Genomic DNA, 18,281 nt, shown 5'->3' with positions numbered 1-18,281 from the left:
CCCCTTCTCCTCCTCCCCCTCCCCCCTTCTCCTCCTCCCCCTCCCCCCATCTGTGTGTCCCTCAGGAAGACACACCTGGGGGTCTCCTGGGTGGGTCCCAAATGCTGAGTCACCAGGGAAGACACTGCTGTCCTCTGTGCCCCAGGGCAGTTCAGCTGCCCCGCACCCTCCGCATCGGGGTGCGGGAGGTAGATTGCTGACCCCACTCCAGGCTCGGGGAGCCATCCATGAACGAGGGAGGCCGGCCAGCAGAGCTCCCCCATCTGGTGGGAAATCAGGCCATGCCGTCGTGGCTCAGAAATGAGAAACGAGGAGTGGTGAGGCGTGCTGAGGCAGTGGGGGTGGGGCCCTCGTTTGAGGGGGTCTGGAGTGAGGGGTCCCAGAGGAGGTGGCGTTGAGACTTCAGGACGTGAGGCACGGGGTCCCAGCCAGAGAAGAGCCGGGGTGAGAATAGGAATCTGGGGAGTATGAGGCCAGGGCTTGTCCTGTAACCACGTCAGGGACGTGGGCTTCCTCCACTCGGCCAGGGAGCCCGCCCGGATTGCAGGAGCATGGCTGCTGGCGTCAGAGCAGGTGGGGAGGGAGGCCGGGGGNCACTGTCACCCAGCAGTGGAGGGTGGGGGTGGGGGAGGAGGTAACGGAAAGAATGATCCCCCAGGTCTCCCCCTGCACCGCTGCGGGAGGGCGGGGCCTGGGTGGGCCAGGCGAGGCGTGTGGACTGAGCCCGGGCTGTTCTGGAAGCCCCGACAAGGCAGGTGGACAGGTGAGCCCGGAGCGGAGCAGAGAGGTGGGGCTGGGGAGAGAAATCCAGAATCCTCGCAACACGATGCTCATGAGGCTGTGAAGCTGGAAGAAGTCACTCAGAAGGGAGGTGACGGGGACCCCACTGGGAGGCCGGTGGAGGAAGGGGGTCCCCTCAGAGCAGGCGTGCGTTTTAGGTGGACAGATGCCTGCAGCTGCACTCTGGTCATTCTGCCAGGAAGGTGTCAGAGTCTGGTTTGGTTTGGGGTCTGGTCTCGTGGCCCCTGGTACTTAGCAGAGCAGGACTCCGTCAGTCCAAGTGGGACTTCAGACCTCTCCGAACCCCCTGTGGTGGCTCAGCCTGGCCAGCAGGGCAGGGACACCGTTTCCACGCGCAGATGACGAGCTCGAGGCATCTGAAGGAAGGGATGGGATCACGTAGCCCATTGCACTTTCCAAAAGCTTCTGGAACTTCTCTGATACTCTTACTCAGCCTCTGCTTTCCCCTCCACAGCCACAGACCACACCCATAGGGCTCCCTTCCCCAGGCCTTTGACATTTGGGGAGGGAGGGCATGTTCAGGGTCCTGCTATCTTTGGGGGGACCGGCTTCCAGCATCCCCATGCGAGTTCTGTAGCCCAGAGAGGAGCCTCTGGACAGATTATTGTATGAGCCCCGACCTGCACAACCTGACCTGGGCGGTAAACCCCAGGGAAACATGCAAGTAGCCCAAGGAAGACCAAGGCAAGCAGGCTCCCAACCAGTCCAGAACCCAGAGGTCTGGGGGGTCCCAGAGCCAGGGTGTGTCCTCAGTGGGGGTCCCCCCGAGCCAGGCCCAGTGAGCGTTTCTCCAGCCTACCCCGCGTGGCCAGCAGAGCGGCTCTAGGCCAGGATCTGACACTGTTATGAGCGCTCCATGAAGCTGATGCATTGGGACTCTATGGCTAATATATTTTTCTGCCAAAAACGCCCCATAAAATGTACAACTAATGAATAAAATCGCAACGTTGCCAAGAAGTGATGTGTGCCCCAAATTTCCAAAAATACTTCAATCACTCTGTGTCTTAAACCCAGCCCACGCCAGGAAGTCGTCACTTAAAATTCAGGGCAGGAGTTTCAGCAGCAGGAACCCCAGGCCCTCGGATAGAATGTGTGTTGAAGGTGCAGACGGCGGTGCTGCCTCCTTCGGCACCTCCTACTCCCGAACCCAGACTCCTTGAGCCTTCAGGGGCTGGTTTCTCCTACTTTCTCCCCAGCTGTATCAGGGCCTCTGAGAAGCACAGGCCCAGAGGGAAGGCCCCCGGGAAGGGCACCTACACGTTGGGCGTATTCCCTGATTCAACAGGAGCCATGGTGGATCTAGAATCCCGGAGGCGGTAGTTACAGATGTGGGGTGCCTGGACCACTGGATCTGCGAACCCCTGAGATGCAGTGTTGATGTGCCTGGGGCAGTGTTAGAAGCTGGAAGTGGGGTGTCCACAGCCTTCATCAAATTCTCAAAGAAGCCTTAGACCCAGAAAAGGTTAAGGCCCAGTCTTGCCTCTTAGCCTCCTACGAATGCGTTTTTGGAAAGACTTCTCTGCCCTTTGTAGACCCAGAAAACTGGAGCCAGATGTCGCTGGGACACAGGTCTGGGAAGAGCGAGGATGGGAGGCCCTGAGACAGCCTGATTAATTCTACAAATGCTAAATGAGCACTGCTCACTGCCAGACATTGACCAAGTCGTTGAGGAGATGAAGGGGAGGGGCCAGGGGCACACAGACCATGAAGGCACAAGCCTCCATCCTGCTGTGGTAGAGGTACAGAGGGCAAGGTATCAGAGAGTGCTTCCTGGAGGAGGAGGTGACCCTCATGCCCGTCCTCAGAGACCAGATGGAAGCTGGTTATGCAGTAGGGCAGTTGGGGCCTGAAGAAGAGACAGAGGTTCCTGAAAGTGGAAATTCCCAGGCAGTCTAGCACCCAAGCCTGGGCTGTGGATGCACGGTGAACGCGGCCCTTTGTTCGCCAAGCCCCTGCCTGGCCTCCCACCGCCTTGGCCCCCCACGGCCTCCCTCAGGCACCCAGGCTGCGCTCAGTGGGGCTGGGGAGCAGGAAGCCGCGGCCCTTTCATCTGGCAGGTGGCCGGCGTGCTGGCTCGCTCCCACGGGGACCAGCTCTTGTTCCAGGGCTGGGATCAGAGGAGGCCCTGGGTGGTCTGCTGGCCCCTGCAGACCTTTGATCTTTCCTCTCTTGCTCAGTGGCCGGTGCTGCCACCTGGCCCAGACCCGACCGGGGGGAGCTGCTGTCTGTAAGAAGAACACAGGGCAGGGACTTGAGTGAATCACCCCACTTCCTGGCTACCCTATTCCAGTGATCATAACGCATCTCCCCCAACCCACCTACCCCATGGGCATACTGCGAGCAGAGAGTGAAATGTGAGGTGAGAAAGCACTTAGGCCAAGCAAAAACAGGCCACCAGATGTCTTGGCAGGACCTGATTTGGGAGCCAGAACCCTGGCTCCCAGCCTGGGCTCTGTCCCTCGCCAAGCACCCGGCTTTGGGCAAGTCACAACTTTGCTTAGTCTGCTCATTGTAGATGGAGGGCGCCCTGCCCAGCCCTGCCCAGCCCAGCCCGGCGGGCCGGCCTCCCCGGCTAGCACGGGCACCAAATGAGATAATGGCTGGAAAGTGCTCTGAAAAGAATAAAGCGCCGCGCCGATGTCAGGGATTATCATTATTATTAAGGAGCATGATTACCGCAATCCAGAAAAGCTGCCATTAACGAGAAGGCTCCTGTTCGTGTTGATTTAATTTCCTGGTTAACTGAGCGTTGGCAAGAAAAAAACTCTCTGTTTCGACTCTTATTGAAAATCTTTTTAAATTATGCCAGTCTACTCTGTTGCCCTGGTCATGGTGCAGTCTTGGGTCTTTATTTATGAATGCATTGATTGAGTCACATAGTCATTTATTACTCAGGCTCTGACCGTATCCCGAAAGGCAGCCATGGACCCAGGCTCCTGCGTGCCTGGGGTCCCAGGACTTGTGATCGGGTATCGCCCAGAAAAAAGCAGAGGAGACAGGTCTGGGAAAAAGCAGGGCACGGAGCCTTCTAAGTGGCTTTTTCCCTGGCCCCCTGGGGCATCTTAATACATTGTCATAGATTTCCTTACGGTTTAAAGCGACACTCTCCGATTGGGGTAGAAGGAGTTTTCTGGTTTTATCCAGATGCATTATAAAGTGATATGATTGGGTTGTTCTTTTCGTTTTTCTTTCTTTCNTGGACACGGGGAGGCCCCAGCTCCGGCTCCCAGACAGGGTGACATGCAGATGACCAGAATTAGCCGGATTTCATTTTGTCAGCCAAGTGACACCCTCTGAAGCACCTGTCAGGTGCAGACCACTGAACGCAGAACACCAAGTGAGTCTGGAGGGCTGGGCAATGGCCGCTGCCTCGTTTCCACGGGCAGCCGCGGGGGGCTCTCGGCGGCCTCTCCTGCCACCCGGACTCAGGAAGCACAGACACGGGTCAGCCAGACCCGAGAAGACCCGTCCAGAGCACACGGCCCCGCGTTCTGCGACACTGACCTCTGAGGCTCCAGGCAAAGACATGTCCTCATACAGGACCTCAGAGAAGGGGTCTCCAAGTCCCTCCGAATCTGCTACCCTTGGAAGAGGGGCTGCAGGGGAGAGGCCAACAGACACCATACACGGAGAGCAACTGAGACATCCTTTGCTGGGGGGCCATAGATGTCCCATCACTGGGAGTGCGCAGCTGGGGCTTGAGAGCATCTGCAGTGACCAGCTCCTCCTGAGAGGACCTCAGTGCTCAGATTGGAGGGTTACCGCCCATTCTCAGAGGGGGCTGGAGACAGGAGATAAAGAGAGGCCTGTGTGGGAAGGGAGACCCCCAATAGGCCGATGGCCCAGTCGCGCAGGCCCTGCTCCCTGCTGCCAGGAATCTAGAACCAGAGGGGCCTCCCGGGCTCGGGCTGTGTCCTATGGAATCCTCCTGAATGGCAGGTGTGACTCGCCTGTTCTGTTTAAACCTCCCAGTGTCCCCAGGGTGGGTCACTCTCCCCATCTTCATCGGCTCACCCCACCTCATCCCCTGCAGTCAGCAGACACATGGCCTCTTCCGTAGGCCCTGCCCCCGCAACTGGCCAGGCTTCATATCCCACCCCCTCCGCCCGGCTTCCTCAGGACCTCCAGGAAGACATCAGACTGAAGCCAGCCACCCCACTTAACCAGAAGGGGCCCCTCTAGCCTCCTCAGTCTTCTGCAGAGCACCCAGAAACTTGGAGGACATAGCAGCTAACCCCCAGGAATCGCTCCTATCCCTGCCTTCCCTCGGGGCCCTGTGTGGCGCTGGGCACAGGGAAGGCCCTCTGTAAATATTTGTGGGTCTGTTGAGTGGCAAGTGTCTGGGCCCAGCTTTGGGCCACTCCCTACAGGGGCCTGAGCAGTGGACAGAGGCCTCCAGTGTCCAGGCCTCGGGAGGCAGAGCGGCTCCGGGGTGCCCTCCAAGGCCAGCCTCGGGGTCTGGGGGGTCAGGGCAATGGGATCCAGGGGTCCTAGCCTCAGACCAGTCTGTCCAGCCCTTCCAATTCAGTACCAAGGTGGTGGCTACGTGTGCTTGTACTTAACAGTGGGTTTCCTCCCCCAGGGCCCATTCACGCCTCCTCTTTGGCAGAAGATTGGCGGGGCCTGAGCAATGGCTCTGCTAACACTGGGTGCCAGTGCCTCCTGGGCAAGGCCATGCAGTCCCGGGAGGTGGGCACCTCCTGGCTCTGTGACTGCTTCACTAGGGGACCTCAGGCCAGTCGCTCACCCTCTGCACCCCAGTCCCCTTCTATAAAATGAGAGAAAAGCCCAGAGTCTCTGCACCAAGATGCACAGTACCCAGCCTGCTGCACCAGGCCCAGCTCAGCTCTCGGGCTCTGCCGACCCAGGTCCAAGGGGCTGGGGCCACTATTTCATATTGGTTCCTGGGAGGTTCCGGCGGCCATGTTAGCCAGAGGACAGCCAAGGGGTCATTCTCGGGAGAACAGCTGCCCTTCAGGGTGGCCTTGAACAGTCAGAGCCTCTGGCCTGTGTCCTCCGGAATACCGGTTAGCACACCCAGAGGGCCCTTCTCCTGGAAGCCACCCCACCGCATTGTCCGCATTCTCGTACTCTATCTGCTCCCTTTTCTCTCCTCCTCCCCCACACCACCGCCCACACAGGAGCCTGCCCGGGTTGGGCAGGAACACCTCATCCCTGGGGTGAGGGGATTAAGCTCCATGAACTCCAGGGGGTGCAAAGCAGACCTGAGTCAGCCTCTGCTGCTTAACTGGAGGGAACCGTGAACGCCTGCTTGAAAGTCTGCAGTGCATCAAGAAAATTATGTAAAACTACAACAAACTCCCCATAAATCTAATAGCACTTGGCTCACTGGTGTGTCTGGGGGCGGGGGCAGAGCCGCACGCAATTACCGAGTGTGCATGTGTGTGCAGGGCCCTGGTGATAGATGCGCAGCCTGGAAACGCAGCCCTGGATGTCAGGCTCCAGCGGCAGCTTTACATGTGATGAGTCTTGGAATACGCACAGGGCCCCGGTGAACGTGGTCGGGGAAAGCGGCGGTGCGCTGGGAGCCAAGAAGGCATCAGATTCGGCTCCAACATCAGGCATGCCACCCAACGCTGGAGCCAAACACATTAGCTTCATCACATTTTCACATAAATCACATTCCTTCAAAGACTTCACAGTTTGATTTCCTGATGTTTCCAAATTTCTCTGCCCTACAGCAGAACTGTCAGTGGTTTAATCAAAATGTTGTGCTTATCGATGGTGAAGGGAAACTGATCCGCAGCCTTCACCTCACCTGTTGCAAGATGGGAGGGGCGGGGGCGGGGGGGGCTCGTTGTTCCTGGACCTTGGGAATCTCACAAACGCTGGCCTCTGAGCCAAACTGACGCTGGAACCCTAACCAGATTCTTGCAGTTGTGCTGTTTGGTCTCGTGGGGGCTTTTCCCATCCATCTGCCGTGTGAGGGATGTCTCTTACAGAATTAAAGAAAAAACAAAGATTAAGAAGATTGGGGTGGGGCGAAAATTAAGGTATCTGATAGGAATTCCCAATATATTTCCAAAGATGCTTCCTATCTTTTGCAGTCCCTTCTGTGGCAACTAGAATATGAGTCCCGCTTTGACAAAGACCAAAAGAACAGTGGCTTAAACCAAGGAGAAGGCTATTTCATGTGCACGTAGGTGTTCAAGGTTGATATGGGAGCCAATCCCCTGCAGTGTTGGGGATCAGCCACCCCACTGGGGCTCCCTGCAGCCAGTTGCTCTGCCAACCAAGTTGTTGCTTTCTTTTTCATGGTACAAGATGGCTGCTCTAGCTCCTACCATTGCAACTGCATTCCAACCAATGGGAAGCAGAGAGGACAAAGTCAAGGGCAAGATTCTTCCTTTCAAGAACAGGGCCCAGAGATTGCACACAACACTTCTACTCGTATGTCATGGGCCAGAATTTGGTCACATGGTTACTCTTGGCTGCAAAGGAGTCTGGGAAGCGTGGCCTCTCGCTATGCACTACCGTCCTAACACACTTTGGAGAATAGCCTTCTGAGTGTGAGTCATTCAGAGCTGAGCGGAGCTGAGCTCAGCCTGGGGTCAACTGAGAATCGCTCATCTTAGCTCAAGGCCAGAGAATGATTGCCTTGGGTCCCATCTGAGGGTTGGAGTTTATGGAAGCCTAGTGAACATGATCTAAAGCTCTCAGCAAGGCTCCTTCTGGAAATTCTGGGGTCTGTTCCAATGCCGCCGGTCTGGGGGAGCACCAGCTTCGGGCCGGCCATCTGCCACAGTGTGCGCCAAGGGCCGGGCAGGGAGGTCTGTCCTCCTGGGGTCAGCCTGGAGTGGAGACGAGCGGGAGCTCCGTGCCACCATCCTGCCAGCCTGGTGGGGAGCTTGCGCAGCCTGGTGGGACCCTTGGCTGCCCAGAANAACCCTCAATGTCCAGACCCCCCCACCCCTTTCCCCACCTGTCCGAGTGCCTCTGCTCTTTCAACACCCAAGCCTCGGTCGTAGAATCGGTGCATCTCATGTTGTCTCGTAATTTTCCAGACAAAGACCAAAGATCCAGTAAGAGGGGCGGTGTTTATTTGTTTTTGCTTTTTTGCTTAGATTGTAATCCTGGTGATTATAGAATATCAAGAAGTAAAATCAACAAAGGCTTTCCTTTCCTGGCCCTGCATGGATCCCCTTTCCTGGTCGATTAGCGCCACCTGGTGGCCCGTGGCAGCAGAGNCCCCCACCCCCGCTCCCCGCACCCCCACCCGGTTCGCCGCAGGTGTCAGGCGCCTGGCAATGTGGGGCCCCATGCCGCCCCGCCTGCGGGCCTGGTGTCTGGGATGTGACGGATGGCCATCTGGGGCCTGCTCTGTGATTCGAGAGCACCGGGCTCTGGATGAGGCTGGAGCAAGCCGAAGGGGGTCCCGGGGAGAGGCACCGCGACCGCCTTTCCTCTCTGACTCAGTCTATCCTGATGAGACATCACCATCTGGAGCAAGACCAAGAGGCTGGCAGCTTCTCCCTGACAAGGAAAGCACCCCCCAAGTCTTGGCCAGGGTCTGTGGGTGTTAAGAGGCAGTTAGCAAAGTGAGTCACATGGGTGCTGCCTCCCGGTAGCTGCAGACAGGGGCACCGAGATGGGTGGGGGCAGCCAACAGTCAGGGGGAGGGGCGTCTGTTGCAAGAAAGGGCTGGAGGATTTCTTTCTGGTGAATAATGTTCACTTGGAAACACCTTCCGTTGTTCCTTTTCTAAAGTCACACTCTCAGGACTGGAGCGAGGGACCAGGAGTCCGGGATGAGCTTGCACGTGGCCAGGCTGTCCACGCCTGGGGCTCAGGGGACCCAGAGCTGCGCGGCTCCCCACCCAGTGCTCCAAGGCCTGCAAAGCCTGGGCAGCGATGTTGGCTCAGTGCCTAGAGCAGCGGTCGGCACGGACACTACCTGGGCAGACTGGTAAAAGGCAGGCTCCTGCCCTACCCCCCACCCCGGCCCCTCGGACTTTCTGATTCCACGAGTCTGGGTAAGAGTCTCATGCTTTCTGAGAGGTCCTAAAGCAGACCCCAGCAAGAGGCCCACCGAGGATCCCTGCTGTGGAGATCAGGGTCAGAACCCTCCTGGGCCATGGCCCTCTGAGCATCAGATGGTTCTCCGATCCGTGTGGGAGGGAAGGGGGCACTGGAGGCAGTGCCGATCTCAAACATGCACAAAATATTGGATGTAGAAGTGGTCCTGTGAAGTCTTCCTTTAAGCTCTTGGTTGAGATGCTGCCCTAGGGGTCTCCTTGGGTTGGATTTCATGTTAGAGCCAGGTACGTAATGGGGTGTTCTCAGACATTCGTGGACTTGAACTCATGAGACATGCCCCAGATGCCATGAACGGAAGCACATCTGGGTCCCCATAGCAGGCCCAGGGCCTAGGATGGCATAGCAGGCCAGGGCCTAGCTCTGTCTCTAAGAGCAGGGACACTCATCAGTGGATGGAACTGTGAGATCTGGAAAGTTCTGCCCTGCTCCCTGCCTGGGTCCACAAGATTTGGAGTCACTGGGGGAGCTGAAGACAGTGCAGAAGGGCCTGGAGAAGATTTTCCTGCCCATTTTGCTTGTTCCTTTGGTTAGGAGCTACCAGCACGGGGAGCGAGCAGAGGGGGTCCCCTTGTGTCCCCAGCTTCTGCCAGCTCAGCCTTCCAGGCATCTCCCACCCCGGGACAGGGGACAGCTGACAGTGGGCATCAAAGGCAAGTTGGTTGGGGTTTGCTTCCTTTCCCTGCTCCGCTCAGAGGATCTGAGCTTGTTTTGCAAATGTGCCTCTCTCCCTCAGGCTAAATTGTGTTTAGCTGATGCGGGCCCCCAAGTAGGAAAACTGAAAGAGAAATACTTCTTTTGATTTCCTGCCTCTCCCTGGCTGCCTGAGCGCCTCGCACCCCTGCAGAACCCTGGCTCTGTGTAACCATCCCCTGACTCCATGTGCTTGGAGATGGAATGTATCCCTGTACCCCTGTTGAGGACACAGCAGCCCCACCCGCATCCAGTGTCCGGATACCACCCTGAGCCGACAGAGCCTTGCTCAGTGCTGGGGGGTGGTTTTGTTAAACTTAGAATTCATTGCCAATATTAAAATCTCCAGATTTTCAGCTTCCCTTTGAATCTCGATGGTTCTGGTCCACACAGTTAGGAGCCAGCAGGCAGCTACCCTTTGAGTAGCACCTGCCGTCCTGCGTGGAGTTACCACCTCCAGACACGGGGAGGGGGCATCTGATTCCAGGATCCTTATAAGCCCAGGGTCTCGAAGGAAGCAAGATGGCAGCCATCTGGAATCCCACGTGGTCCCCACCCCCCACTGCCAGTGGCCTGGAGGAGGGCGCTGCTCAGACAGGTGGTCACTTCTTCCAGAGTGGAACCTTGGGAGACGGTCTGTGCTTAACCCTGAACAGGGGGAAGAAGATTCCAGAGCCCACTTGGCTCCCTGGTTGTGGGACAACTGCTGGATCTTCTCTCCCAGCAGCTTGGCTTCGACATCAATACACAACCTGGCCAGCAGGCCACGTTCACGCTCTTAGCGGGACACAAAGGAGTCCCTGCCTCGGTGCCAGTGCCACTTGGCCAATCAAGAGATTCTGAGAGCCTCCAACCAGCTCCTCTGTGCTGCCTCCTGGACCCGCTTAGCAGGGAAACACTCAGCCCAGGCCACCTGTTGGGTCGCAGGGGCCCATGGGAGGTTGGACGTTGCCTGGGAGTCCAAGTGCTCAGGGAGCCCGTCCCTACGTGGCCTGGACAGCTCCGACCGGCTCCCGGCCCCTCCCACCGGGAAGACTTGTTACAGTCTCAGACCCCACCCTTCTCCACGGCTTGGAACAAACCCCCCTCCCTAGAAGACAAAAGAGGAGGGTTTCTGATGCCCCACGCCCCCAGCCTTCCAGAACCAGGAATCACCAGCTCACTGGGGACTCGGCGCTTGCATCCCTGCATGCACACACCGTCCTGTCCCTGCTCAGCCCCTGCCCTCCTCCCAGTGAGATTCTGGAAGTGTCCTCAGGACCAGTAGACCAGAGCTGAGGGCGAGATGGGGACGCGGAACAGCATGTGGGTGTCTGGATATGAGAAGTCAAGTCTAATGAGCATTTTATCCAGTTGGACCCAGAAATCAGAAGCGGGGCCTTTATTCCTGTCAACAAGAACACAGTCGAGATGAAACTCTCAGAGCCACTGACCTTGTTGCCATGGAAACAGCCTCAGTGTCAACAACTTGCATGAATCCAAAGGGGATCATTCACGCCAGAGGCACGTGGCAGGCTCCCTCCCGCCGGCCTCCGTCACGTGGCTCCTAAGTATGTTGGCCACACGGCCCGGTTTATACCACTGTGCAGCCAGTTGCCCCAGGACCCCAGCAGCCTCCAAGGTGACCCGTCTGGACAGCAGGCTAAACGGCCACCCTCCTTATGGGTCTTTACTGAGTGTTGAGTACCTGGGCAGGAGCATCAGATGAGCCCAGTCCTGGGGGGAAGGAGGAAGGAGGAAGAAACCCTCTGCAGGTCTTTGTTCGGTGAGGGGGTGTGATTATCTTTGTTGCCTGTATGCCACAGCCCCAGGAAATACATGTCGGCCCCACAGGCACAGCCTGTGCGGTCACTCTAGTGGCCCAAGCTCCAGCCAGCCTGCCCCGTCACACCTCTAGAAGCTTGGGCCCCACAGAGCACACGGGGACAGGCGGCTAGCTCTCACCAGCTCCTGGAGCCACTATGGGGTAAGGGGGGGCGGGGGCTTTCCGAGTTCTCGTTTCTGACTCTGTCCAGCTCCTCTCCAAAGCGTTCCGGGCATGAGGTTTCAGAGCAGAAAGGGGGCCTCAGGGTCCCCCGCCCTGGCCTGCCTCAGAGCTCCTATTGACACCATCAAATCTGAGTCCTGGGTGCGGGTCTCACTTACCTGTCTCTAAGGTCCCTTGGGGAACAATGACATGCAGTCAGGCAAAGCATACCGCTTACACGTGAGGAAACTGAGGCCACGAGAAATTGAAGATCCTCCCAAGAGCACCTGTATGTGAGGAAAGCAGCTGGAGCCCCCCAGTCCCAGGCCAGCGCGTCCCTACCTGCCCCCAACAGGCTCTTCTTTCTATACGGCTAGCCGGGGCATGGAGCTCAATGGTTCGCTCTGCCCTTCCCCAGGTTCCACTGCTGCTTAGGGTAGCCTTGGCGGGAATGGCCATCTGTGGCTTCTGCAGACACCCCTGGGACGCCCGGTCTATAAATCAGTGGGTCCCCTCCCTACCCCACCCCCAATAACTGGAAATTCAGGCAAGGATCCCCAGTCTCAGACCCAATCACTGTCCCCACAAATCCCACATTCTCTGGAGGAGTCTTTCTTTGAGTTCCTGTCTTCCTTAGAAATTTCCCCGAAACATACCCCAGTGTGCCAAGAGAACCCAGGCCAAGCAGGCCTCTGGGGACCCAGCCAGCCCAGGTGTAGATGCAGGGACGGGCTCCTTACACCAGACCCCCTCCCTCTCTTGCTGGCATCCAATCTAAGAGCAGGTCCATGGCAAGTCCCGCCTCCCACTTCCTGCCCTGGCTTGATGGCTTGATGGCCTTGCCCGGGTGCCCGCCTGGCCCCTCCACAGCCAGGACAGGCAGCAGGCTGGAAGACCGCACCTGGCCCAGCCCCGGGTCCCAGGGTCTCCTGCATGGTCACCACTTGGGGAATTGGACACCCCGTCCCTAAGAAATGAAATGAGTCCAGGTGTGAGTGGAAGGAAAGTTCAGTCTCCTAAAGAGTAGCTCTCCCTCCTCCGCCCACTGATTAAACCTTCTAGCCGTTCTTTGGTCCCTGAAAGGATGCGGGCTGGTGAAGCGGGCAGGTGGCTCAATGGGAAGAGCTAGACTCTGCAAGCCCTCCCCACCCTCCCTTATCTGCTGCGTGACCTTGGACAAGTCATGTAACTTTCCTGTCTTGGTCCTCATGTTCATGAAATGGGATGAGAATTCTTCCTCAAAGGATTGTTGAGGGATTAGAGACATAATCTCTGGACCAGTGAGCCTCACACCTGAGTCACCATCGAATCCCCTGGGGGGCTTGTTAGGACCCAGATCTGAGCCTCGTCGGCAGAATTTCTCATTCGATAGGTCTGCGTAGGGCCTGGGGATGAGCATTTCTAACAGAATCCCAGGTGGTCAGGCTGCTTCTGGGACCACAGCCTGACACCCGCTGCCCCATGCCCTGTCCACATTAATGCTCCAGAGGGGGCAGGTAACGTGGTTACTCACGTCTTTTCGCAATGTAGTCAACATATACAGAACCTAGCACAGTGCCAGTTTCTGGAAAGTCCCTGATTTCAGGGCCTCTTGAACGTGCACACACACACGAGCACACACACACACACACACAAAGTGTGCAGCACACAGGGCAGGATGGGTCTCTCCTGGGGCTTCCACAACAGAACACCACAGACCGGGGAGATTCGACCATGGACGTTAATTTCCTCGAAGTTTGGAAGCTGAAGTCCAAGATCAAGGTGTCAGTGGGGTTGGTTTGTGGTGAGGCCTCTCCTCCTGGCTTGCAGACGGCTGTCCCTCTGTGTGCCCTCACATGGCCTTGGCGGTGTGCACACACACGCCTGGTGTCTCTCCTTCTTACAAGGACATGAGTCCTATCAGGTCGGGTCCCCAGTCTTATCACCTCATTGCACCCCAGTGACCTCCTGAAAGGCCCTGTCTCCAAACACAGTCATGTTGGGGTTAGGGCTTCAACCTAAGAATTTGGAGGCACACAGTTCTGTCCATATAGGGTGTGACAGGCCTCGCCAAAGTTCCGCCCCACCTCCCACCCCCAAGGCTGGACCGGAGCAACCATGACCCACAAGGCCAAGGCTGGCCACCAGCCCCATGTGGCCGCGAGCCCCCACCCCATCCCCAGCCCCCTCTCCCAGATCCCGATGACTCTCTTCCCGGTGGTTCGCCACCTCTTGGGTAAATTGTTCATCAGGAGATACTCTCCAAAGCTTGGCCACATGCTGTTGTCATTGATGTCATTTTGATTATTCATATTAGTGGGATTGTAGCTGCCTAGCCGCAGGGGTAATTAGGGTAAGTGTTGAATACATCCCAGGTCAGTGCTGGAAGGGGCTGGGGGCCCTGTGACAGCACTCCGGCACCCGCTCTGCAGGCCAGTCCTTAGGCAGGGCATGCTGGGGGCAGCCTGGCCAGAGCCCGTGGCCGGCCCCAGGGCAGTGATGGGACTTCTAGGGAACCCCCAGGAGCACCCTGAATACCCCGGTTCCAGTGGAAAGCCTGGCCCTCCTGGCCACTCTGGGCTTGGCCCACCCACACCTGCCTTCTCCCCCAGTGGTACCTCCCCCTGCCCAGCCTTCCTGGGACCACCCCCAGGGTTGTGCATGGGTTGCCCTAGGGAGGCCCTGCTCCCTGGGACTCTGCACAAGCTGGGCTCCTCCCACTTGAGGCGCCTGCAGATGGACGGACGGTTGATGGCTGGGGAATTAGGAGCGCAGTGCCCTCCGCCAAGGGGACAAACGTGACCCAGAGCCACCAGGAAATTCTTTTTCTGGGAATTCCCTTTTCTCCTTCTGTGCACCTCCCCCACCCCCGTAATGACCTTACATTTAATCAAGTGTGTTTTTAATGCAGTTTCCTTTTTGCTGCTTTTGCAAAGAGGGAGTGGCTGGGGATAGAAGGCCAGCGCACGTGTTCATTAACCTTCCCTTCGTAAAACGTTCTTTTCCCAAAGAAATCTCCTTTCCCGCTGATTCATTACGTGTCGGGAAGCAGAGCATGACATGTTAAAAGCCGTCTTGATAGTATTTGATATTCAGTACTAACAACTCACCAGCTTGGAGGAGGGGGCTTCTCTCCCCTCCCCCACGGGAGGGGGAGGGACGCAATCTGCATATTGAATGTGCCAAGACAGTAGGCAATTTGCATTAAGCATCCAGAAATTCTCTGCTTGCAATCTGTCACCCTTCACTGGGTTTTCATTTTATAACCTTAACAACAGAAGGAGGAGAGGAAGAGGCAAAAAGAATGCCGTTAAGTGCGCCTGCCAGGCAGGGCTGGGCAGGACCGCTGGAACGGGCGGCCCCGCTGCAGAGCGGGCTCTGGTGGAAAGGCCAGAAGACTCCAGCAGGGGCTCCTGCCGCTCAAGGGGTAAAACAGCCCACCCGCCCCAAGACCCAGACCTTTGGGCAAGGAGTGGCTACGCAGCCAGAAGCCAGAGCCGGGCTGCCCTGTGGGGGTGCCTTACAGCTCATCTCTCCAGAGAGCCAAGTTCAGACCCAGGTGCGGTTTCTCCTGAGAACACCTTGGTCTGCCTTCGCAGCGAGCATCTGCTCAGAGTCCCCTGCGGGTGGGAGCGGCCATGCTGGGCTCTGAAGGGTCTTCTACTCCTTCCCAGACTTGCAGTACCTGCAAAATTCAGGCTGAGGACAGAGCTGTGTGTTCACCATCCTGACTTCTCGTGAGGAACTCCTGGGAGCTTTAAAAAACGCCTGGCAGGGGGCACCGGGGGGGCTCGGTCGGTTGGGCGTCCGACTTCGGCTCGGGCCATGATCTCGCGGTTCGTGGGTTCGCGCCCCGCGTCGGCGGGCTCTGTGCTGACAGCTCAGAGCCTGTTTTGGATCCTGTGTCTCCCTCTCTCTCTGCCCCTCCCGTGCTCATGCTGTCTCTCTCTGTCTCAAAAAAATAAAAATAAAAAAATAAAAAACGCCTGGCAGGGCACCTGGGGGCTCAGTCACTTAAGTGTCCAACTTCAGCTCAGGTGGCTCAGGTCATGATCTCACTGTTAGTGGGTTCGAGCCCCGCGTCGGGCTCTGTGCTGACAGCTCAGGGCCTGGAGCTGCTTCAGATTCTGTCTCCCTTTGCCCCTCCCCCACTTACACTGTCTCTCTCTCTCTCTCTCTCTCAAAAATAAATTTAAAAACATTAAAAAAAATTTTTTTTAATTAAAAAAAACGAAGGAAATCGTAATCTCTGGGCTGGGGCAGGGGTCAGGACATGCTCTGCCCACCCCACACCCCAACCTCTGCTCTCCTCTCTATAAAATGAGAAGTCTGGAAAAGGTCCTAAGCCAAGAAGTCCCAGGCATGAGGCTGGGGCAGTGGACCCTGGCCTTCACCCCCGCCTTGACCAGGCTCCTTCTGCTGTTATCCGTCTTCCATACTGGACTTCCAGGCAGGGGGTTATTTGAGAAAAGGGTCCACAGCTGTAACGAGGTCTGCAGGGCCCTGGCCTGGGCCTTCCCTTTCGGCTGCCGGGGGACAAGGTGGGGCCTGAGCCTGCAGGACTCCAGGCCTCCTGGGGCGGCCGGAGAGCTCCCCGAGGGATCCCGAGGTGGCGAGAGGTGGGCCGGAAACCCCAGCGCTGCCCCCCTGCACGCGTCCATCACGCAGCGCTCTGAACAGGCCCCCAGGACCTCACCTCCAGGCAGCTCAGCTGGCTCAGGGACAGAAGCCACTCAGCAAGATCCCATCCCTGCGTGATGACCCGCCGGAATCCAGGGCCCCCTGGGAGCAGGGCCGCGGGCCTCATCAGAACCAGACAAACACCTGGTGCAGGTGCACCGACAAGGGAAACCACGCCTAGCAGCGTTCCCAGCACATCAGAGCCCACGCGAGAGGTTTTCTCTGGAAAACGACTGGAGCCCTACATACAGGTGCTGACGAGGAACGGCGGCCGTGGAGTTCTCTGCAGGGCAGAGCCACCGGCGGCTGTCACGGCTGGCAGCTTCCTCCCCCGAGCCCAGTTCCCAGGGGCCTCGGGCAGTGCCTGGGATGCCGTGGGATGAGGCCGGCGTCGCGCGCTGTCACCCCAATCATCCCCATTAGGGGTCAGGATGACAGTGCCAGGCAGGTGGATGCGCTGTCCTCCTGGCCACCCCATGAGGCACACACTATTCTGGTCCCATTTTACAGGTGAGGAAACCGAGGCTCAGACAGGTTTAGTGACTTGACCAAATTCACACAGCAAGACTGAAACCTGGACTCAAATCCAGATCTGAATCTGACCCAGCTCCTACTATCTGTGTAGACCCTCTACCTCCCAGAGCCTCAGAGCCACAGCAGACGCTGGGTGCTGTGGCCATTCTTCCCGTGGACTCCGTGTGAGAGAGGCTCCACCAGCGGAGAAAGGAAATTGTCTTTGCCCAGCATGACCCCGCCCTGCTCCTCTTCCCGGAGCACCAGCTCCCACTCTCCCTGTTTCACGGGGAGCCAGGTCCCTCTGAGAGGGCGGGGGACCCTGGCTCCACCCCCAGGGCTACAGGGCCCTGGCCCACCACCAGCCACCAGAGAGAGATGGGCTGTCTCTCAGCCGGGTCTGCTGAGACCGTGGAGCAAGCGGGTGTGAAATCCATCAGTCCACAGGCCCCGATGTCAAGTCAGTGTATTTCAGACTTTCGGCCCCTCTCCTGCCAGGCAGGCGCTCAGGGTGGGCTCTACCCTCAGTCATTCTGTAGACCCACCCGGATGGCAGGGACACAGAGTTCCAGGACTGGCCGTCCAGCTGGCTGGTCATCAGTGGGCATCTGCTGTCTGGGTCACGTGGGCCCTTCAGTCCTGCCTCCTGGAGGCCAAGAAGTCCCGTGAGAAGAATCAGAAGCTCCCCTCCAGGGTGGGGTGTCCAGCCCAGCACGCGGCCCCCATGTCCTCTCCCAATCTCCATTCCCTGCAGCTGGGGGGGGGGGCCTCAGAGGCCTGCTCCTCCCTCCCTTGAAGAGCCACTTTGGTGCACTTGGACTTGGGGAAAGCAGAAGCAAATCTCTAGGGGGTCCACTCCCCAGGCTGCACCGCAGGGAAGGGAGGAGGGGAGGCAGAAGAAGAACACAGAGCTCCCAGCAAGAGTGGGAGTCTCATAGGGCAGCCTGGCTCTCCCTCCTCCCCCCATGTGTATCACTTCACCCCTACAGCCAGCCTCCCAGCAGAGAGGGGGCTATGCTCTGGGAGGACCCAGGTCCCACCCCTCCCAGGCCCTGCCCATGCACCCCGTGACCTCTGACCGCCCCTCTGCCTCTCTCTCCCCGCAGTCCACGGCATCAAGTGGACCTGCAGCAANCAGCGGGGCAGAGGGGGCTCTGCAGGCAGTGGGTAAGGCTCTCCTCCTCAGGGGCAGCCTGGATGTCCAGTGAGCGGGGCGGGGACAGCCAGGAGCGGGGTGGAGGGTGGGGGACAGTGCCGGAGGCACCCAGGACAGACTCACAGTCGTCCTGCCCACTTGGGGCAGCAGAGAGCAGTTTCCAGAGAGGCAGGTCCCTCTAGGAATGGGGGCAGAGCGCATGGGGGTGGGGCTCCAGGCCTCATGGACACACAGCAGGTGCCCTCCGGGCCCCACCATCTTGGGTATCGTCGGCAGGAAGCCCAGGGGCCTGGGCACAGGGCTGGCACAGGCTTTTCCGGGAGGTCAGCCCTGAATCAACGGTGCCACTCAAGCTAAACCTCTTTCCTTAACCTCTGTCCCCTCCAAGGATATAAAGTGTCCCGCACTCCCTGTCCTAATGTGCCTTGTTTTTCTGATA

General features: G+C 58.1%; 1 protein-coding gene across 1 annotated transcript in view; it reads left to right on the top strand.

The window, feature by feature from the left end:
- Positions 1 to 18,281, top strand: part of CAMTA1 (calmodulin binding transcription activator 1) — an 821,930-nt gene that overhangs the window by 714,349 nt on the left and 89,300 nt on the right. The window contains exon 11 of the mRNA XM_077763975.1: positions 17,793 to 17,853. Coding sequence (XP_077620101.1) covers positions 17,793 to 17,853 — 61 coding nt within the window. The remainder of the gene's footprint in view (positions 1 to 17,792; positions 17,854 to 18,281) is intronic.

This window comes from Crocuta crocuta, unplaced genomic scaffold, assembly GCF_008692635.1.
Source record: "Crocuta crocuta isolate KB4526 unplaced genomic scaffold, BGI_CrCroc_1.0 scaffold13, whole genome shotgun sequence".
NCBI classification, from domain to species: domain Eukaryota; kingdom Metazoa; phylum Chordata; class Mammalia; order Carnivora; family Hyaenidae; genus Crocuta; species Crocuta crocuta.
Note: the sequence above shows the minus strand (reverse complement) of the source record. Positions and strands in the feature narration are given on the sequence as shown.